Raw genomic sequence first — 20008 nt, 5'->3', positions numbered from 1 at the left:
AGAAATCACAGGCATGATGGCGCAGTAGTTTTTATAAGGAGCTCTGAAACTGTAAAGTGGAAGATTTTTAAAGACTGTTAACTTACGATGGTATAATTCCATCTGGACTTTAGCTTATAAACGCAAGCATGCAGTACTTGAAATAATTTTTCTACATTGAAATACTTTTTTGCTTCTGTGAAGACAATGTTCACTGGCTGTTCTTTAACCTTGTAGCATATTCGGAATGAAACAAAAAATGAGTTGGACCGCCTGCTGAAGCTGCACGATGAGCACACTGCTTACCTGGCTAATGATGAAGTCACCACAGTGAGGAAGAACCTGGAGGCACGAAATGTAGAAGTTGACCCAGTGCTGGTGAGTTCAAAACACCTGATTATTTTAAACATTTTGTTTTTTGATCTTTAATGAAAACAGCAATACCCTGAATTATGTTTGGCCTCCATTAACTGGTAAAATATTTCCATACCTGCTCAGATCAAAGATACGTGGCATCAGCTGTATCGCCGACACTTCTTGCAGAAGGCGCTGGCTCACTGCAGCCTCTGCAAGAGGGGCTTTTACTACTACCAGCGACACTTTGTTGACTCTGAGGTGAGTAAAAAGGATCCAGAGTTCTTGTCTACTCTTGTCTTCTCATCACCTGAGGTCAGGGTTAGTTTGTTTAAAAAAAAAAAGGGGGAAAAAAAATGTAACTATGCTCTGGGGCACCCTTTGTACTGAAGGCTGGAGACTGCAGCGTAGCCTTTGTTTGTGTCTGTCACAGGCCATTTATTCCATGTCATTAACCCTCTCTGTCTCTTTCCTGTCTGCTCCATACTGTCCTATAAATTAAAACCTAAAAAAATGAAATAAACTGAAAAGAACTATGCTCCTGTTTGTTTCTGCAGTTGGAGTGCAATGATGTGGTGTTGTTTTGGAGGATACAGAGGATGCTGGTTATAACAGCCAATACTCTACGGCAGCAACTCACCAACACTGAGGGTAAGCACTGGGACTTTACAAAATTTACATAAAATCACAATAATACATAATTATTTTTGTTTTGGTTTTTTTGTTTTTTTTAATTAAAGAATATTGAACTCACTGCTCTTTATTTTGACCAAGCTTCTCTAGTCAGCCATGCAGATGCTATTTCTGTGGGTTTGTTGTTCTGGTATCTTTCTATAAAAACAACAGGTTATTGGTAGGATTTTTATAATCTTCTTTTTTATTTTATTTTTTTTAATGGAATAAATTGTTTCACTGAGGGTACGTTGTGTCAAAATGTGTTTGTACTGTTGGGCTTAGAGTCTTTTTTTTTCTTTTTAAATAAATAGAAGCAGTTATCCAGATTGTCTATAAATTAAATTAAAAAATGCCCACTGTGAAAGCACATTTTCACTCTGAGCCATATTAATCATTATAAAATGTCTTAATAACTTAATTCAAACAGAAGATGGAGTGCATTGTTGTTGAGTCAGGTATTGATTACTATTGTTTGGGTGTGTATCTGTCTGTGTGTGTTGATGCTCATGCTTTTTCCCAGTGCGGCGATTGGAGAAAAATGTGAAAGAGGTGTTGGATGACTTTGGAGAAGACATAGAGAAGAAGACCCAACTCATAACTGGCCGCCGAGTCCAGCTGGCTGAGGATCTCAGTAAGTCACACAAACACCTGCAGAACAGAAAACACACTACATATACACAAAGCCCATAAATAAAATACTTACTCAGACAGATTGTCCCTATTTAAATTTGTCACTGTAATTTGATTTTAAGTATATGTTAGCTAGCTAAACTATCACATATTAGTATGGCTTCTATGTATTTAAATATGCTTACGCAGGTCAACTTCTGGTACAGTATATTAATTAATTAAGTGGATCCATTCTAGGAAGTCTGAGTCATCAGTAGGTGGCAGTAGTGCTTCAGGACTTTATATTGATTAGTCTGATATTGCAGTATTACTTCATTTAAAGTCAACCTGACAGTCCGGGCAGTTCACTGTTTCACTGTCCTCTCAGTAAGTGTGCAGTTTTTCATATATACAGTCTAGCTTTCCAAAATATAGGAAGCTGTGTAAAATTTGGTTAAAAGCAGAAAGAAAGTATCTGTAAAGCAACTAAACCTGTTTTTTTATTTTAAACTTGTACAAAGACAGCACATGACCTGCTGAAGCAGAAAAATATTATTTAAATGAACATATCAAAAGTCAAAAGTTTGGACTCATCCATTCATATGAAGAAATGAAACGTTGGAACAGGGGCAGCAGAAAACTGGAAACGTTTTGTGTTGCTTAAAAACGCATCTCGTGGAGCATTTCAGAACTAATTTAATGAGTAATGGGTCGAATATATGATTGGATATAAAATGGGAGACCAGGTCTTTCAGAAGTAGAGCTGGGGAGGAGCTCAGCAAATAGTTCAGTTAAAGAAAAATGCTTCTCATTTAAAAACCTTTTTTGGTTTAGGGATTCATCATCTTAGTTTTACAATCTTCAAAACGATTTCGTGAAAGCTCTGGGTTAAGGCCAAAAATCAATATTGAATAGCTGTGATCTTTGGGTGCTCAGGTGGGACTGCATTAAAAACAGATACAGGTTGTGGTGGGAATTACTGCGCAGGCTCAGGCACACTTCTGAAAACCATCGCCAGTAAACACAATTTGTCATTGCATTCACAAGAGTGAGTTAAAGGCACGCAAAGAAACAACCGTATATCAATAACACCCACACCTTCGCTGAGCCTGAGCTCATTCAGGATGGTCTCAGTTTGTTATCACTTGGGAGTTTGGGGGGGGGGGGGGGGGGGGGGGGGGGGGGCACCATCTGTGCTGTCCATTTTATTTGGATTACAACATATCTATCATATCAACATATCTTTCCCAGGGAAGACTGTGCTTATTTCAGGTAGTCAACCACAATTTTATATGTATTACAACTGCTTGGCTACATAGTAAAAACAACCTTGGGAGCTAAACAGAGAAGGAGTAATTCAAAGAACTAGTAAATATGTCTGTTTTCAAAAATATCTTTCCAGTTTAAATGACTTGCAGATTATTATTGTCCATTTTTATTTACTATTACACAGCATTGCAGTTCTTTTGTTTTTTTAGAAACTGGGTCATACTCTACAGTGCCTCTATGCTTTATATGATGTTAAAAATGTCCAACTAAGGTTAGCATTTGATTCTCTGCCTACATTTCATTGATTTGGCAGAGTTTTATGCTGGAAGCCCTTCCTGACACAACCCCAAAGGGGAATTTATTTATACGTTTTTGTTATTATTTGTTTTTCATTTATTGATTGTTTCTTTTTGGAAGACAATGGAAGAGAAGCATTGAGGTGTGGTGACTCATTCTTATTTAGTCTCAATGTTATGTTTGTATTATAATGAACATGGTAAAATATCTTTAGCCAAGGATCATTTCTTCTTTTCATTATGCTTTCATGCTGGCATTTGCTTGTCTGAAGCATTGTACTTTTGAGTTGTCCATGTGTACATCTGTACACTAGTCCGTTTCATTCTTGTGTACATAATCTATTCAGTGTCTTCTGAAATTTCCTTTAAATTTGGCATGACTGTTCACCTGGACTGAAGCAAGAACTGATTACATTGAGGTCACCGTTAACCCATCTCTTCCTTTAACCATACCATGATTTTTGGGGAAAGTTTTCTCTTACTCAAGCACAAAATGTGTCTTTGCAAATCAATCCCTAAAATAATTCTTACTGACATCAGTTAAAAATACACTTAGAGACAGACTGATATTTCTACAGCAACACAGTATCAGCTCTGTAAATAAGTTTTGGGAAACTTTCCCTGGGGGTGGATCCATATATGTGCTAATTTTTAACCTGTCAGCTTTTTGAAGGCTCCTAATTAAAAGATGGTGCAATGAGTCTTCTCCAGCGCTGGTCTTGCTCAGCAAAGGCTGCGTTCACAAAGTGGCACACTCGGCTTGCTGCCGTTTCAGAGCTATCTGTATGACACGCACGCGTGTGCTCAAACATGCGTGCACACACCTAATGATTATTCCTGTCACCACAGAGGTACACAACAGTTCACACACACTTACCTTGAAGCTGCACTGTTCTCACATTTAAACCAAGTTATCCTTAAAACACTGGAAATGCCTGCACATTTATGAAAGAAGACTTCTGACTGTTGAAAATGAATAACCTTAACAATTCAGTTTTTGTAGAAATCATCCTCCTGTGTACTTTCTACTTCTAGATGTTTTTGCCTTTCACATGTTGTATGCAAGATTTAAGGTTGTCAGAAACAAGCATGCTTTTATTACTTTTGGCAGACCACATGTACAATGTTATATGTTTAAGTAGGCAAACATTCAGAGCACAGCACTTACATGCAGGCAAAGTCATGCTACAATAAAAAGCACACAGAGAGGACACAAACACATGCTAACTTTTTACACAGGAGTTTTCTGTCACAGAACACACACACACAGACACACACAGAGTCCCCTCTCCATTCCATACACTGTCAGGAATGTCTAGACCTGCCTGGCCTTGCAAATTCTATAAGGCAAAAATAAATTTTTCCAAACATGACGTTCCCACTTCCCACCAGGAAAGACTTTCCTCAGTGATAGATGTGGGAGTGTGTCTGGAATCTCTTACGGGACCCTGTAGTGTAGTACCACACCTGTGCACGCACACTTGTACGCTCTTACAGGCTCTTAGTGTCAAGCAGAGGAATCTTTTTTTTTTGTTTATGAAACTGTTATTTGTGGCAAAGGGTTAATGTCACTTTTTGCATCTGTATGTATACAAGCAGCCAAGATTTGGAGGATCAGATGGGAATTTTTGATATCAGAAAAAAAAAGTTTTGTTTTTTTTTATTTGAAAGTATTATGAATGTAAATTTAAACAGAATAAAATGTTCTAAAAATGAATCTATTCACCATGAACCACTGACCATGAAATGCAGCTTCCCCTCATTTGCATCAATGCCAGAGAGCTTTATTGCATCTTATTCTTCATGTCTCACTGTCTTCATTTGCTATTTCTGCTATCTGTTCTCCAGTAAATGCACAAAATACCCCACAAATATGTCAGAAACGCTAAAGCAACTCATTTTGTTGCAACCCATAACTAACACTGCAGTGTTCTGGAAATGTACCTCTCAGCACGCCTATATCGCAGCCCTGATTTTATGGTAATGTCAAATATTTCTTGCTAAGAAAATGTATGAGTTTCAGCTTTGTCAGTTTGTCAGGTTGAGTTAGTGGGTGAATGGAGGATCTGGGTCATTAGCTGACACTTTGCACGGGGCTTTCTGTGTAACACAGCCTAGACCCAAGTGTGTGGGTGTGGGTATGTGGGTCCATGAGTCTAGACTGAACAACATGGCTTATGGGCTGAATTGGTGACATGCCTCAAAGCACACTGAGCAGGTTTCCTTAAGGCAAAGCTTTTTTTCTTTTCTTTTTTTAACCAAAAAATTCATAAAAGTTTTTCACTTGTGGCGCTCCTCAAGTTTCTCTTGGAGTCTGCTGGTTTTAGCACTTGGAGCTCCATCTCTCTGCAGTTCTATCCCTGATGAAATTATCTTTCCTTTGCAATATCATTTCTCCTTCATTCTCCAGGCCTTTTTAAAAACAACAGGTCAGATTGCCTCAGGCCCAAACCATTTCCTGACCCCACAGGTCAGCCAGCTGATACCATAGGCTACTTGATCCAGTTTTTTTTTTTTTTTTAAACAACCCTCCTTCCAACTCCCTGGGTCTTTGTGCCACTTTTTCACTGCCTGTGTTAAAATCTGTCCAACTGACCCTGTCTGTCCCTTTTCTGTCTTGACATAGGGAGAGAAAAAAGAAAGGGAAATCTCAGAGGAGGGCCCACCTTTGCCTTTCAACCTCTCCTGTAAGAGGATAGAGAAAGTGGGAGAGATGGGAGACATTAGAAAAGATAAACACACTAAACAAAGGGAGAAATGTGCTTCCTGGGGCGGTCTGCTGTTAAGCTCTTATTTGCCCCTGCTCGCAGACAGGCCTAACATCCCTCAGGTTACAAATACAGCTCAGGTGTGTGTGTGTGTGTGTGAGGGAGAGCGTGAAAGCACCGTTAATTAATAGTACGGTGTACACTGCAAAGGGGTGGGTGTGTATTTGTCAGCGTGTGCCAGACCAGCTGTATGGCACAGTGCCGTCTCTGGAGCAGAGCCCAGGCCTAATGTGCAAGCAGAGCCCTCTTAGGAGACCACTGAGCTGTCGCTTGGCTGCTTCATTGACCCTCATAGAAATGTAGCACTGTGTGTGTGTTTGTGTGCCTGCATGTTGTACTGGGTAGAGGTACTATGGTGGTTGATTTGAGAGAGTGCACTGTACCACATTGTTTAGGGAAATCGCTACTCTTTTATGAAGTGTTGAATGTTGTATTTAATGTTGTGAGTTTTTTGGGCACATAACACTTAGGAACATAAATCATCACTGCACCATTTTTTCTGTGTCAGCACATTGTTTCATGCAAGGTACAGTACCAGTCAGTACCTGTTGACTGGTACTGTATTTGCCATTTGTAACTCAGATCCTTTCGAGGTAGTGTCATTTAATGTTTATGTTAACATCAAGTTTAATGTTTATGTATTTATGTGTTATGTTTTTTAATTTTATCTGACACTATTATTAGTATAAATGCAGACTCGTTATTTCTCCACATATCTTCAGACCGCAGTCTTTTGCTTTGCTTGCGGTGTCCACAGATTGGTGTGCAAATAGAAGCCGGAACAGTTCGTTATTTCTTCCTTCAGCCAAGAGTTGGCTGTTTCTGAACAGGAAGGAGGGGTTTCCAGCAGTCACTCCCATTTTGGTGGCTTTTAATCTGAATTGTCAGGTTGATGAAGAGCTTGTACACAGTTCACTGGCACTTGTACCTCCTTTGGCCCTTTCTCCAGCCCTAACTATTACAACAAAATACTATTTTTCACAAAAATATCTTCAGTCCCAAGATCAAAAACTCAAATTGGTCCCCAAATGGATGGCTCTCATTGATATATAGTATGACATCCTTTTGTTGTTGTTGTGTGTAAGGCTATAGTACAGGGTATATAAAGAATATATCTTGGCTGTTTCTCATTTCTTTATAGATCTAGATTACTTTTTGGAAACAAATAAACCTCAAAAGATTATTTTGGATTTCCTGAATAAGTAATTGATTAGAATGGTTAACACAAATATAAATGTGTTTGACAGTCATTTGAGGACAAATAGGTAAATAAATTCTTTCCATTAGCTTCTTTTTTCTTTTTTTTAAAGTTTGTTGACTGTGACATGATTGTCGTTATACGGGAGGTTAGGCATTTCACGCTGCTCGGACACCAAAATCAATTAGTGTCACACTTTGGTTGCTGACACATTTTGGGAAGGGTCGATTCAGATGAACACCTGGGACCGAACAACCTTTTACATTAAGTTCATCTCCTCAGAGCACCTCCTGTTGGCACTCATAAATGCAAGAGCGTGTGGAAAATTATGGATTTGAGCTTTTGTGTTGTGAGGTTAGCTGAGGGTCGTGGAATGAAAGGTGCCAACAGAAGGTGCTCTGAAAACAGTGATAATGTGTGAAGTGTTTGCATGTTTCCACATGCAGTCACTTTCTCCCTTTTCTCGTGTGGAAGCCGAACATAATAAGGCGCTGGTTGTCTGGGCTTGCTCAGCGGAATGCCCTCTCAGCCTCACACTCATTTCGTTTCCTTTCATCTCCTCCCCCCTCGTCCTTCTTTGAGCAGCTTCCTCCAGAGTGATTAGGGAAGGCTCATTGAGAAGTGCTCCTCTGTTCTCCCCTGCTGTAAGGGATGACGTATCATCTTAAGGTGTTGTGTGCACATGTGCCCTCATTCAGGAGAGAGCGAAGCAGAGGGTGGTGGTTTGTTGTTGCTGCTGTTGCTTGCACAAACCTTTTTGAGGTGCTTCTGCTTTTCTGTGTGACTTTATGGCACGTTTGATTAGGAATTAATGCTGCTTCTGTTGAACAGCCAACGCTATACTTTCAGTTTTGCTTGTCTTAAATGACATAAATTTCCAGATCTGCACAGAAATCATCATTAAAGCTGCTTAAATAGCTTTTTCCTTAACTATTTTATGTCAAAGTACAATGAGACACAGTCAAAGCTGTTACTCAGTATAACAAAGTTTACAATAAACATAGATGCAATAATCTTCACAACTGGACAGTCTTTTGATATTATAAAAGCCAGTTTTAACATCGATTCTGCAGTTTCCCATTTCAGTAGAGTCTATCACATGGAGCTTCATTACTACTATTGATAATGCAAGTTGTCAAAGCACAGCCAGCAAGGAATTAACCAAAACACTGACTAGTTATGAGTTTTTCAGTCTCTGTACCACTGTGATGAGAATATGGTGTGCATTTCCACGCTCTTTTCCCAAAGGATGAAATGTGCGGAGTTCCATGATCTCAGGATCTTGTGTTGTCTTTTTGCAGATGATGTGGCCCTGTTGGCTTCATCGAATGACAACCTGCAGCTCGTACTTGTGCAGTTTGCAGCAGATAATATCATGCAGAGAACGTCAGAAGTGAGCTTCCTCCACATGGTGTCAAGGCTCAACTTTAGAGATAGCGTGAGGAGCACAGTGTGAAGCAGCTGGGATGAGAAATGGCACCTCCAAGTCTGTGGCTCTCAGCCGGAAAAGGGTGGAGCGCTCACATCGAGTTAGAGATGAGTTACTGCCTCAAATGGAGGAATTCATGTATCTCTGGGTCTTGTTTCACAAGCAAGGGGAGAGTGGAACATAAGATTGACAGGCGTATTGGTGCAGTGTCTGCAGGGATGCGGCCACTGTACTGCTCTGTTGTGGTGAAGACAGAGCTGTCACCATATTATTTCATTTATGTTCCTATGCTCACTTATGGCCAGTCAAAATAATACAGAGATACAAGCAGCAGAAATAAGCTTAGAGAGCCTTAGAGAGAAGGTGAGGAGCTCATTCAGGAGAGGCTCAGACTAGAACTGCTACTCCTCCAGATCAGAAGGACTCAGCTGCAGTGGTTCATGCATCTGGATGCATCATAGGGTGAGGTGGTTTGAACATGTTCAACTGGGACTTCCCCTTGGGGCATTCCCAGGAAAGACTGGAGAGATTATGTTTCTCAGTTGGCTTGGGAGTAGCTGTGTCCCAACAGAAAAGTTGGGGATGAGGTAGATCTGAGCTTAAACTGCTGCCCCCACAACCCAGACTTGGCTATCCAGTTCACCCATTATGCACTACAGTGACCACAATGATTTTGGACTAATTTTTTAAATGCCATTGAGGCTGGCAGACAGATGTTTCTACACTCCCATTTTTTTTTTCTTAAATGTAAGTCCTCACTTAATAACCAAGCTACATTCTTGATCCACTGGCAACTAAATAGTATAAAGGTAGTTGTCTTCTCCCACCCACTGTGATTACTTCTTTTTGTGTTCCGTGTATCTGATCACCAAACAGACTTGTGTATCTGTGGTATCCTGCCATAATCCTTATTGCCACTGAATCCATCTACACTAGTCAGAAGTGTGGTTTTATAAACTGGGAGGCTCATTAGTGTTACAAGAAGTTGGTTTTTTTTCCCCCACAGAGGAGGAAACCTCAGACTACAGAGTTACTGCCAAATGATCCATTTTCTCCTTGGGAGCGTCAAGTACACAAACAGTGAATTTAGAAGTTGTCATAACACTGGCAAATGTGAGGCAGTACTTTCTGCATTTCGTTTCATTTTGTTTGGTAAATGTTGTGGAACTTGCTGCTTTTCAGCTGCAAGGCACAGTCAAATATCTGTAAATCTCAGGATTTTTTTTCTTTTTTACCCACATTTTTCAGCTCTTTGTTCAAAAATAAAATCAAGAGAATTGGAGATTTTTCATAATATCTACTTCACTAGAGTGAGTGTTCTTTTTTTTTTTTTTTTTTTAAATATTTACTGATTGCATGTTTCTGTTGTGATGCTGAGAGCAGCCATAGTTCAGGAGGCAGAGCTGATTGTCCACTAATTAGAAGATTGTTGGTTTGATTCCCAGCTCCCTCTGTCCTCCTCCTGAACTCCAAATAGCCCCAGCTGCATCCATCCATGTGTATGTGTGAGAGAATGGGTGAATGTAGCTCACAGTAGTATTTTGAGTGATTGATAAGACCATAAATCATGTTTTTCAATGTAGTTTTTAAAATTGGCCAAGAAGAAATTTCCACCAACTCAGCATGCAGCTTTAAAATCTACCATTTGACCCCAATAACCGGATTACTCTGGTTGGTGTCGCTCTTCTAAAGTTGCTCTTTATCTTTGCTTAGCTTACTTGTTTCTTCAAGTATCCTCTGTTACCCTCAGCCATCACTATTTTTTTAACTGCTGTATAATAATACTGGAGTCGCTCCTTCATTGTGCTTTCTTCTCTTTCTATCAAAGCTCCAACCACCCACCTGCCGCCATTTACCAAAGTCATGACCCGTTTCTCTTTCTACTTTCCCATCATCTGTCTCTTCCCCCTTTTTTCCTCCTTGACTTCTCACTTCCTTCCTGCACTCTAATACATCCATCCATCCCCTCATGTCAAACACCAGGAATCTTTCTTTTACGCACACATATTTGTACACAGACATGCCCAATATTATTGTGATTTGTTTAAGCAGGCTTAGGTAAAACACTTTATTACCTCCGTATCACAGTTTAATTTAGAAAAGTGGAAAGATAAAACAGAAGCAGTAAAAATTAAAAATTTGAGTTTGACATGGTCCCAAAGTAATTGTTTCGCAGCATTTAAACATTTACTAAACATCTGCAGAATTGTTTCATTTGTTCGTAATCTTTAGTCCGGATTGTTTAGATAATATCGGTGTCACACCCGTTTGTCTGCTTCGAAATATCCTCCCTAGATAGAAGTTCAGTGAATAATTCAGGTGGACTACAGAAGCAGGAAAAAAAAGCAGCATGCTTTAGATGACAACCAGTCAAGAGATGATGATGGAGGTGGTGATGCAAAAAAAAAAAAAAAAAAAAAAAAGAAAAGAGGGAGAAGGAGATTGTGAAGCCATCTCTCATTCCCTTCAGGGAAAGAGAGAGTTAAGTGTGGGAAAATAGGAAAGAGAAAGATATGTGGTGATGGGAGGGGAAATTCAACAAGGCTTCTGTTCACATGTTCCCAGCATAGTTTGGCCACCAGGGAACCATTCCCACTGATCGCTCTGTCACTCACACACATACACACACCAAGATCTGACATCAGGTGCTGTTTAAAATGAGGTAATAGGAAAACCATACACTCTCTCTTGTAGCCAGTTTAAAAACTGCTGGGTTTAGTTTGGATTTTTTTTTTCATATCGCAGCCATAATGCACTGTAGGAGAATATTTTAACTTTTTTTATTGATTTTTATTGTTGTGGACAAAAAAAAATGTGGTTCAGATGTGAACGATTTTGTTGCCAATGTGATGCATTTTGTTTCCATTATGCTATTATGAAAGTAATGTAAGATTGATTGGACTGTTTGTAGGAAAACAGTCCAGAGAAACTAAACAAGCACATATAAAGTTTTCCAAAAACTCATTCACTTGCTGGCTGGCATTTTTAAGTGGTGTATATAAGGAAAGGGATTCTTGCGGGTCACCTTTTACGAGAATACTCGTAAAAGAAGAAACAGTGCTACCTTGTCTGTCATTGCCAGTAAAACACCTGCAGTCCAATAAGCTAGCCTATAAGCCTCAGCAGTTTTTTTTTCTTCTTCTAGTGGCTCAAAGGAATTTCAGATCCGTTTTCTGTCTCTCCGGTGTTATATGGATGTAAGGTGTGTGTGGAGTCCAGAGCAGCTGGAAGCATGCATTTACCTGAAGGCGGAAGAGGAATGAGGAGCACTGGCCTGTCTTACTTGCGTGTGCTTAATGTGGAGTTCGTTGGCAGTTAACTTTAGTCGCGCACCTGTGGCTGATTCAGTAGAGGGGAGTTTCTTTGAGGAATCATGACAAGATATCAGTTTAGCCAGACTCAGCCTCACATCCCCAGGCCCATGTGGATCCTCGTGATTGATTGCCACTTAGCTTCAGAACTGGCCTCCATTCGAGTGCAAGAGGTGAGTCTCGGAAAACGTCAGACTCCTGACTTTCAGTGATTTACATCATGACTCATGAGTAGATTTACTGTCTCAGACTTGTTCTGTAGAATGAAATGGTGACTGTTTACTATTTTTTTTTAATAAATCTGTTATCTACTGTTGCATTAACTTGTTCTGTTCAGTTAAACCTATCAAAAAGCTGCCAGATTCTATATTTGTCCCCATCTTTACAATGTTTTGCGCTAAAGGTCTGACAAGCAGGGCTTGTCAAATAAAACCTGAGCTGCACAACCCAACAACAGTCATCACCTGGCTCTTTTTCAAAGGTTTATCACCTGCATTTTGCTGTTTTTGTTTAGACTGCCCTTTGGCCGACCCCAAGTTTTGACCTGTTCAGACCAATGTGTGTCTTTCCTCAGGTTAGACTGATCTCTCACAGGCATCTGTTTTGTAGATAAGGGCCTCGAGTGCAAGGACTGATTCATTGCTCTGTCACTGACATGGCGTTAGGGCCGTCAACATTCCGGCACTCCCTGGGTCCACGTCTCCCATGGACCAGTTTTTATAGCGTGACTATCCAGATTTAGTGACAAATCAAGCAGCAGCATGCTGAGGAAAATGGCTCTTCTGTTTGTTACATTAAGAGATCAGCTTTCAGAGGGGAGAGTTAAATGTTCGCTGTCCCCACCTACACTATGACCTTGGCAGTCATGAGCTATAAAAAGTTTCTTTGTGAATGATGACAGGATGGGACAGGAACCAAGCCCCCACGCCACTCTCTCTAGTGGCTGTTATGTAAACTGTTGCTCTCTTGTCGGTAGAAAATCTCAGAGCAGCATGCGAAAGAAGCCTGAACCTTGGCGCCAAACTCATCCACCAAAATCTTTCTGTTGCCACCTTTTCATGACAGCCATCTTTTCTTCGTGGCTCCCTCCTTTTCACATCAAGTGAAGAAGAGTGACCATGTCCCGCAGGAAGGGGATTAGTTTGTTTTTTTCTTCTTCACAGTAAGTTGCAGTTCCCCTCTGTCTTTTTCTCTCCTGTTTTCTCCCTCCTCAGTGGTGGCTGCTTGTCCAGCAGGGCCACACAGTCTAATTACAGGTCAATTAAAGGCTTTCTGGATCAGTCCTTCTGCCAGCAGTCCAGCCATAGCAGGCTTAGGGGTTTCTACAGAGTGCGAGTGAATGAGATATCATTTCATGTGGAGATCAGCCGAGAGAAGGCCTTGAAAAAGAGGATTTGGGGAAAAGGCTCCCCTGTCTTTCTCTTAGTCTGCCAGTCCCTCCACCCTTGGTAACCCATACACCACCAAGCATCTTAAAGAAGGGGCCTCTGGGATAGAGGCCAGAGGATTATGGGAATATTCATGACCAGATAAAGGGGTGAGCGCTTGAATGACTGTGTTTTGAGGCTCATCTCTTAGGTAAACAGGCTCCTAAATGGAGTTTTAGATTGCTACTCCCACTGCTCAGTGTGGAACAGGCAATGGTGACTCTGTCCACTGTTTTTTTTGCATTTCCACAGGACTGTGAAAAGAAAGCCTTGTTGTGGCCTTTTTTTTATCCTGTCCTTTGGTAGCAAACAGATGGTAAAGGGGGGAATAAATATCTGTTTCTCGCAGTTTCTATCCACAAAATATTGGCTTTTCTGAAAGATGCCATTCACATCCACCCGTGTCCTCCCGGGCTCCTGAAAGCTGCTGAGGGCTCATTTTAAAGTCATTAAGCATTTTGCTTTAAGAGAATAGTAAATTGGTTTTGCTCTTTTGATCTATGCAGTCTTAAAAAATGTCCATTATATAAAAAATAATGGCCATTTAAAGTACAGCTAAACGTGGGTGAAACGTGGGTGAAAGTGAAACAGATTAAATTACAGCAAGTCACATTTGAATATTTAACATGATAAATATTAATTTAAGTTTGGTTGATGAATGAATCAATATACATAAGCTTAAACTTCAAAATTTTGTTTATTTTCCCACCAGTCTACTACACAGACCAACGAAGGGTGGAGGTGCTCCTGTGATAAGCAAACTCCTGAAATTAAAGTTAAGCATCATAACTGGATAGTTTTATTCTACATTAATGTCTCACTTAATATAGTTGGAAATTAATCATTCACTCAGCTGTATTCCTTGATGTTGAAATGTGTTATGCTTGTTTTAACAGCTTATTTTGAATAAAAGACTTAAAATTAAGCCACAAAAAGGAGAAAAAGTTCGTTCTCTGTTTAACCAGCTGCTTTTACACAGCTGTGAAATCATTTGTTTTACCGCAAACTCTTCTTTTAAAATGATTGCATTTCCTGCTTGCATAAATTAAAAACACAGTGCATAGATACTTGATTTCTATTAGTTTTTGTCTAATATACAGTCTATAATCAATATACAGTATAAAGTGTTTGGGGGAAAATAGGACTATCTCAGCCTGTTTGCGAATGATGTCCTTTCACGTGTTTTTGTTTGTTTGTAGTTCAGAAGGAGCTTAACAATACTCACCAAAATGAAATGAAGTGGGCAAACTTGTAGGTGCTTTCTCATCCCAGCTAAATATGAGAAAGCAGAGATGATGAATCGCATGCACCCTGTGAATGTCCCAAATGGCTCAGTGCAGGGTGTTCGATTGGATACGAGAGTTTTTACGAGACGAACCAATAATCCAGCAGCTTGTCTACTGGCCCACAGGTCAGAGTCTTACCATGAGGCTTGAATAGCATTTATATTGTTTAATTGTAGCAGTAACAATTGCCTGTTGTAGTGTATTTCCAAAACCCAGATACATAATGACCAAAATTACCGTTTCACCCCAAGGACTTACATTCATCGCCACTCTACCACTATTATACTATAAATCTACCTTAATAACAATAGTAATGGCATCTGTTTAACTAATAGATAATACTGTGGTTCACTGGTTGAGTGATGGGTTTTCGGTTGCCCCAGCAGCAGGTGTTAAAGAACAGAGGTTTTTACCCTCTCAGTTTAAGCTTTCTCAGCCAGTTCAGGAAATTAGGCTAGTGTCTTTTCTTTATCTCAAGTCCTCTAATCTAACTTCTAGACCGCTGCTGCCTCCAGTGACCTAACAGAGCTCAGCGTCTCTGCCTGGGAGCTGGCAGGATCCTTAATGTTTGACCTGTGCTAAGCGGTCTATATTTGAAATGCTGAAGCTCTACAGAGCACCTTATCATCAGCCACATCTAAACCCACTGCAGAGCTTTGAAGCTTGAGCCAGGGGATTTCCCATGTTTTTGATGCTCTGACAGTCAGTATCCTCCTTTCCTCACACCAACCAAAAAAAAAAAAAACCCTTCACATCCCCCCGCCCCCACCTCCCCAATAACTCACATCTCTTTCTTCACGTCGGACAGATGTTGCTAATCCTGTTCTTATTGGCTCGGATTGAGTTATGTTGTCCTGTGGTCAGGACACAGCCTGCGTAGTCGAACTCTGCGAGCTGCCTTTGAGCCGTGCCTTGTGGTGCACTGCGTGTTGGAATGGCATACCACAGGGTAATGTTTCATTCAACCCCACACCTGCTGCAGTGACTTGTCAGCGTGCACCTCGACAGGCCCCCTTTAATGCCTCCATTAGGTGTTGTAATCTCCCCCTAACGCCCTGCCATTTTGCGTGAGTGTGTTAACGGAGTATCAAAGGCTGGGGATTTTTTTTTTTTCCCTGCCACCTGCCAGTGGTGTGGTGTGTGGGAAGGTGAAAAAAGGTGGAGGTGACATGACTGTGCAGCTCTTGCTGGTTTTTGAGACATTTGGGTGGTTGTACCTGCGTGTCTCTCACAGCCAAGCTTTTCTGGCTGTCAGTCAATTTTTCTCAGTTCTGCCTACGTGTGTGTGTGTGTGTGTGTGTCTGTGTCTGTGTGTGTGGTTATTTATGTAATCCAGGACCTCTCAGCTTTGTCAGTTTTTTAGGACGTAAGCGTGGGTGCGACTTCATTTCCCCCTCCCATCAATCAAGAAAAGGATACCTCAGCAGCCGTGCTCCCATCAAAGGGGGGTGCACATGAGCCCCTGAGTATGATATTTAGTTTCACTCCAAAGCACGCACGCAGTTATCACCTTTGTGCCGACCTGAAATGGACACTTAGGACACTGTTGCTCTGAGGTCTAAACCTCGGTGATTTATCTTCTTTAAGAAAAGGTTAAGTCTTTTAAAGTCGTGTTTTCTGTGGCCCTCCTCGTAGGAAAACAATCGACAATGGTTCATCTATGGATTGCTTGCTGCTAACTGATCAATATAGTGCACTGTTAGTTTGTCTCTTCAGAGCTTGTGTTTGAGTTTGTGCTTGGGGGAGATCCAGACAGATTAACAAGGGTGACAGAGAAGCTGCACAGCTAGCCAGGCCTGGAGGTGCAGCTGGCATTGCAAGCCACGGCTTCCTTTTCTCTGCGCTGGCCCACAGACTTCCTTCAGCCACTGTTTAATCAACGATTAAGTCCGCTTTAGATGGCTCGCTCATCTCGTGTGACAGTACACGTTGGGTGGAAGGATTGGTTGTCTTATGCAGTCTCAGGACAATAGGAGTTAAATCATGAAAAGAAGTGAGTGACTATTTCTCCAGTAGATTCCCACCCCGCCTTTCATGTGAAATGTTGTTGTTACGGTGTCTCTTTTTGTCCATTAGCCTGGAAGGTACATATAAAAAGAGGGGAGCGGGAGCTTTGATGTGGTCTATGCTAACTGGGAATGGGTACACAAGCCTTCATCATGAGATGTGTGAAGGAGGTCTGCCTTGAGGTTTGGCTGTCACTGTCAGAGGGGACCATCTGGTGTTTTGGTGGAAAATGTTTTGAAATGTCTACCTGTAGAGATATATTACAGAAACGCGAGCAGATTTAGCCCCCCCCCCCCAACCTCATCCTGATTGTACTTTATTTTTTTACTGTCATCTTTGCATTTTCTTAACCACAAAAGCTGCAAAAATCACACATGGATTCAGATTGTGAATTTTTGAAGAAAACTTGCTGATACAAAGGAAATCTAAGTAAAGGGCTGCGAGTAAATAAATCTTCAGTATTTTTCCAGCTAGTTGAGGTATCTTTTTGTATGTGTAACAGAGAAAAAGTGTGACTTTTCTAAATGGCAAATGGTGATCAGATAACCTACAGTAAATTCACCTCTGGGGTTTCTTCTATTAGTAGAAGAAAAAGATATTGAAAGTTATTGAAATAGTTGCCAACTAGTTTTCTGTTACCTGACAATTTTGTTGCCGTTCTTAACAAACCCACCTTTTTCTTCTCTGCAGAGAAAGTTCGTGAGATCCAGGAGAAACTTGAAGCCTTCATAGAAGCTCTTCACAAGGAGAAATAGCTGAATCAGGTATTTGTCTTTGGACCAGTCACCCCTGTGGAAATGATCCGGACCAGACTGATAGCTCTTTACTGTTTTTGACTGCTTAAAGCTTAATTTGTTACACAGAATTGAACATTAATGCTGGGATGGATGGTAACTGTAACTGAAATCCGTCTGTTATTCTTCTTATCAGAACTCTCGAAAATAAAGTTTGGATCACAGCAGAGAAACGCACTGAGCAAAGGCAACTCATCTGTAAATGACTGTCTTCGCCCCAAACACTCACGACACACAACTTGGCTTCCCCCTTGGACACCTATGGAGAGATGGACCTGCACGGAGCGATGGGATGAAGGAACAGTTTTCAGGCTTTCTCTACAATTTTCTTATGTTAACTTTTTCTTGGGGTCAACAGAGGGACTTCTGCACAGGAGCCCAAACCCAGTCAGAAGCTTGCACAGTGCTGTCAGACATCTGACTGCTTGTTTTCAATAAATGAGTACATTGTGTACATGTTTATCTCCAACTTTATTTCTTTTCCACTTTTATTTCCTGGTTTTCTTTGTGTATATGTAATTATACAGGTGTGTATTCACTGATCTGTGTACAGTGAGACCCCATTGCCACCAGCTCTGATGGGTTGCATAGCCTTGGATTTCATACCTTTGTCTCACCTGGTGCTCCTAAAATATGCCAAGTTACTAGGCTGGTACGCAAAGAATAAGTCTAGATTTTAGTTTTCAAAAGGTTATTTTAATTGCACTTGTAATTTAGAGCACTTAAATTGTCTCTCCTTGCTGCGAGGGTGTTCCCCGCGTACTCTACGTGTTCCCCTAAATGAGAAGTTCCAGAGTTAACAAGTTCAATATTGTGCGCCACTCCTTAAGAGGATTGAAAGAATCTCACAGTGTCGGAAACAAGTTATTATATGTGCCAGTTGAATATAATTCTCTGGTCAAGCTTCTTGCTCGTCTGTTTCCATGCACGTGTGTCCATAGGATGTTTTGGTTGTATATTGCAACAACAACCAAAAAAAAAAGAGAGAAAGAAACACAACCAGTCAAAATAAATTATAAATAAATTTAGGATAAATAAACACCTTATTAAAAAGACCTCCACAGTTAACATGAGGCAGTGATAGAAAAAAAAATTCTCATTAGCATAATCATCTGTCAGTTATTACACATTTTACTTTTTTTTACGTTGGACTTGTCTAGACCATCTCGGTCCAGTGTCCAGTCTCAACTGATCATTTGGTCCAGTCATACAGGGTAGGTTTGTTTCCAACCTACACCAGGTTTGATGTTTCTCAGTAATGTTTGTGTATGTATGCGGCTCAGGCGCGTCTATCCTCTGTGTGATTGAATGCTCAAGCTGAAACATGACATAAGCAAGAAAAGAGGAAGAGAAGATTTTAAATGCTTTGGTCAAATCGCAGATTTGCCCGTCAGCTCCTTCCTCATTCTTATCTTTAACCCCTCTTATCTTACACCTCCTGCACATTTTAGCTCTTTCCATCACCCACATGGACATCTTCTCATTCTTCCTAGCTTGGAAAACTGTCTTATTTGCCTGAAAGGGGGGGGTGAGACCGTGTGATTTCCTCTTCCTTCCTTCATATGTGCACATGGGAAAAGATATATAATAAGCAGTCATGGAGCTACTATCGTGTACAGCACCTGAATGCAGAAAGAGCCACTTGTGTAACAGAAAGTTGGTGAGTTGGTTCAAAAATGTTTTATGTTGTAGAAAATGTTTGCATGGTGTATCCCATCCGCTGTGCTTTATTTATTAAATTTGTGTTTAAAAGTAAAAATTGAAAATAAAATTGACATAAAAAAATGATGCTTTTTTTTTTTTTTTTAATGATGTGTCAACGTTAAACCAATCTTTACAAAATTGGAAGTTTGTAATTGTTTGCCTGATAGTTCAGTATGGTACCAGTCACTGGGTGAGTCTACACTGAAATGTGTCAGCAGCTTGGATGGATTGCCATAAGTTTTATATTCATGATCCAGAATTCTACTATGATAATGCTCTGATCTTTCTTAAAGTACCATCATGAAGCTGACTATCAGATGCATTGCCATAACTTTTGGTATCCCCCAGGGTGGCTCCTAATAGCCTTGTGTTGCTGAGATTTCCTGCACCATCAACGTGAACCCCCCCCCCCCCACCCCCCGTTTCATTTTTTTTTTTTTTTTCTTTTTAGCCTCAGAAATAAGTTGTTATATGCAAGCTGACTAATAGCTTGCATATATCAGCTTAGTCCACTGCTAAACCTAAATACATTTCACAGAGCAGTTACTATGGCTGTATGGAGTCCAGTGGTGGAGGAAAAACTGATATTAACTAGCACTTGAGCACCCTACAGACTCATATTTGTGCAGCTGATTTGAAGCATCATCTAAATAATCATTTAGATAATTTCAGTGATCATAGAGACATGAAAGCTATGTGTAGAATCACAAGAATCTGATTTAAAAAAAAAAAACAAACTTCTGGAAATTATACTTCTTTTTTTTTTTTTTTTTTTTTTTTTTTTTTTTTTTTTTTTTTTTTTTTTAGCCTGTCATGTCTGGTAGATCTTGCAAGCAGAACTGTGATCTGAATGCGTTGTTGTGCCAAACATATTTGCTATTTCAAGATGAGCTCTATAGGTT

At 40.4% G+C, this 20008-nt stretch overlaps 1 protein-coding gene across 4 annotated transcripts in view; it reads left to right on the top strand.

Annotated features, from left to right (window-relative positions):
* The window catches only part of opa1 (OPA1 mitochondrial dynamin like GTPase), a 34625-nt gene extending 15464 nt beyond the window's left edge, over positions 1-19161 (top strand). For 3 of the 4 annotated variants that reach the window (XM_030727242.1, XM_030727240.1, XM_030727241.1), the window contains 6 exons: positions 217-357; positions 478-594; positions 891-984; positions 1529-1639; positions 17299-17372; positions 17539-19160. In XM_030727242.1, the coding sequence (XP_030583102.1) occupies positions 217-357; positions 478-594; positions 891-984; positions 1529-1639; positions 17299-17363 (528 nt within the window). In that variant the 3' untranslated portion in view covers positions 17364-17372; positions 17539-19160. Of the gene's footprint in view, positions 1-216; positions 358-477; positions 595-890; positions 985-1528; positions 1640-17298; positions 17373-17538 lie in introns of all 4 variants that reach the window. The other variant, XM_030727239.1, reaches the window with a different exon arrangement.
* The last annotated feature ends 847 nt before the right edge of the window (positions 19162-20008 follow it).

Source organism: Archocentrus centrarchus, chromosome 4 (assembly GCF_007364275.1).
Source record: "Archocentrus centrarchus isolate MPI-CPG fArcCen1 chromosome 4, fArcCen1, whole genome shotgun sequence".
Taxonomy (NCBI): domain Eukaryota; kingdom Metazoa; phylum Chordata; class Actinopteri; order Cichliformes; family Cichlidae; genus Archocentrus; species Archocentrus centrarchus.
This window is presented reverse-complemented; position numbering and strand designations above follow the sequence as displayed.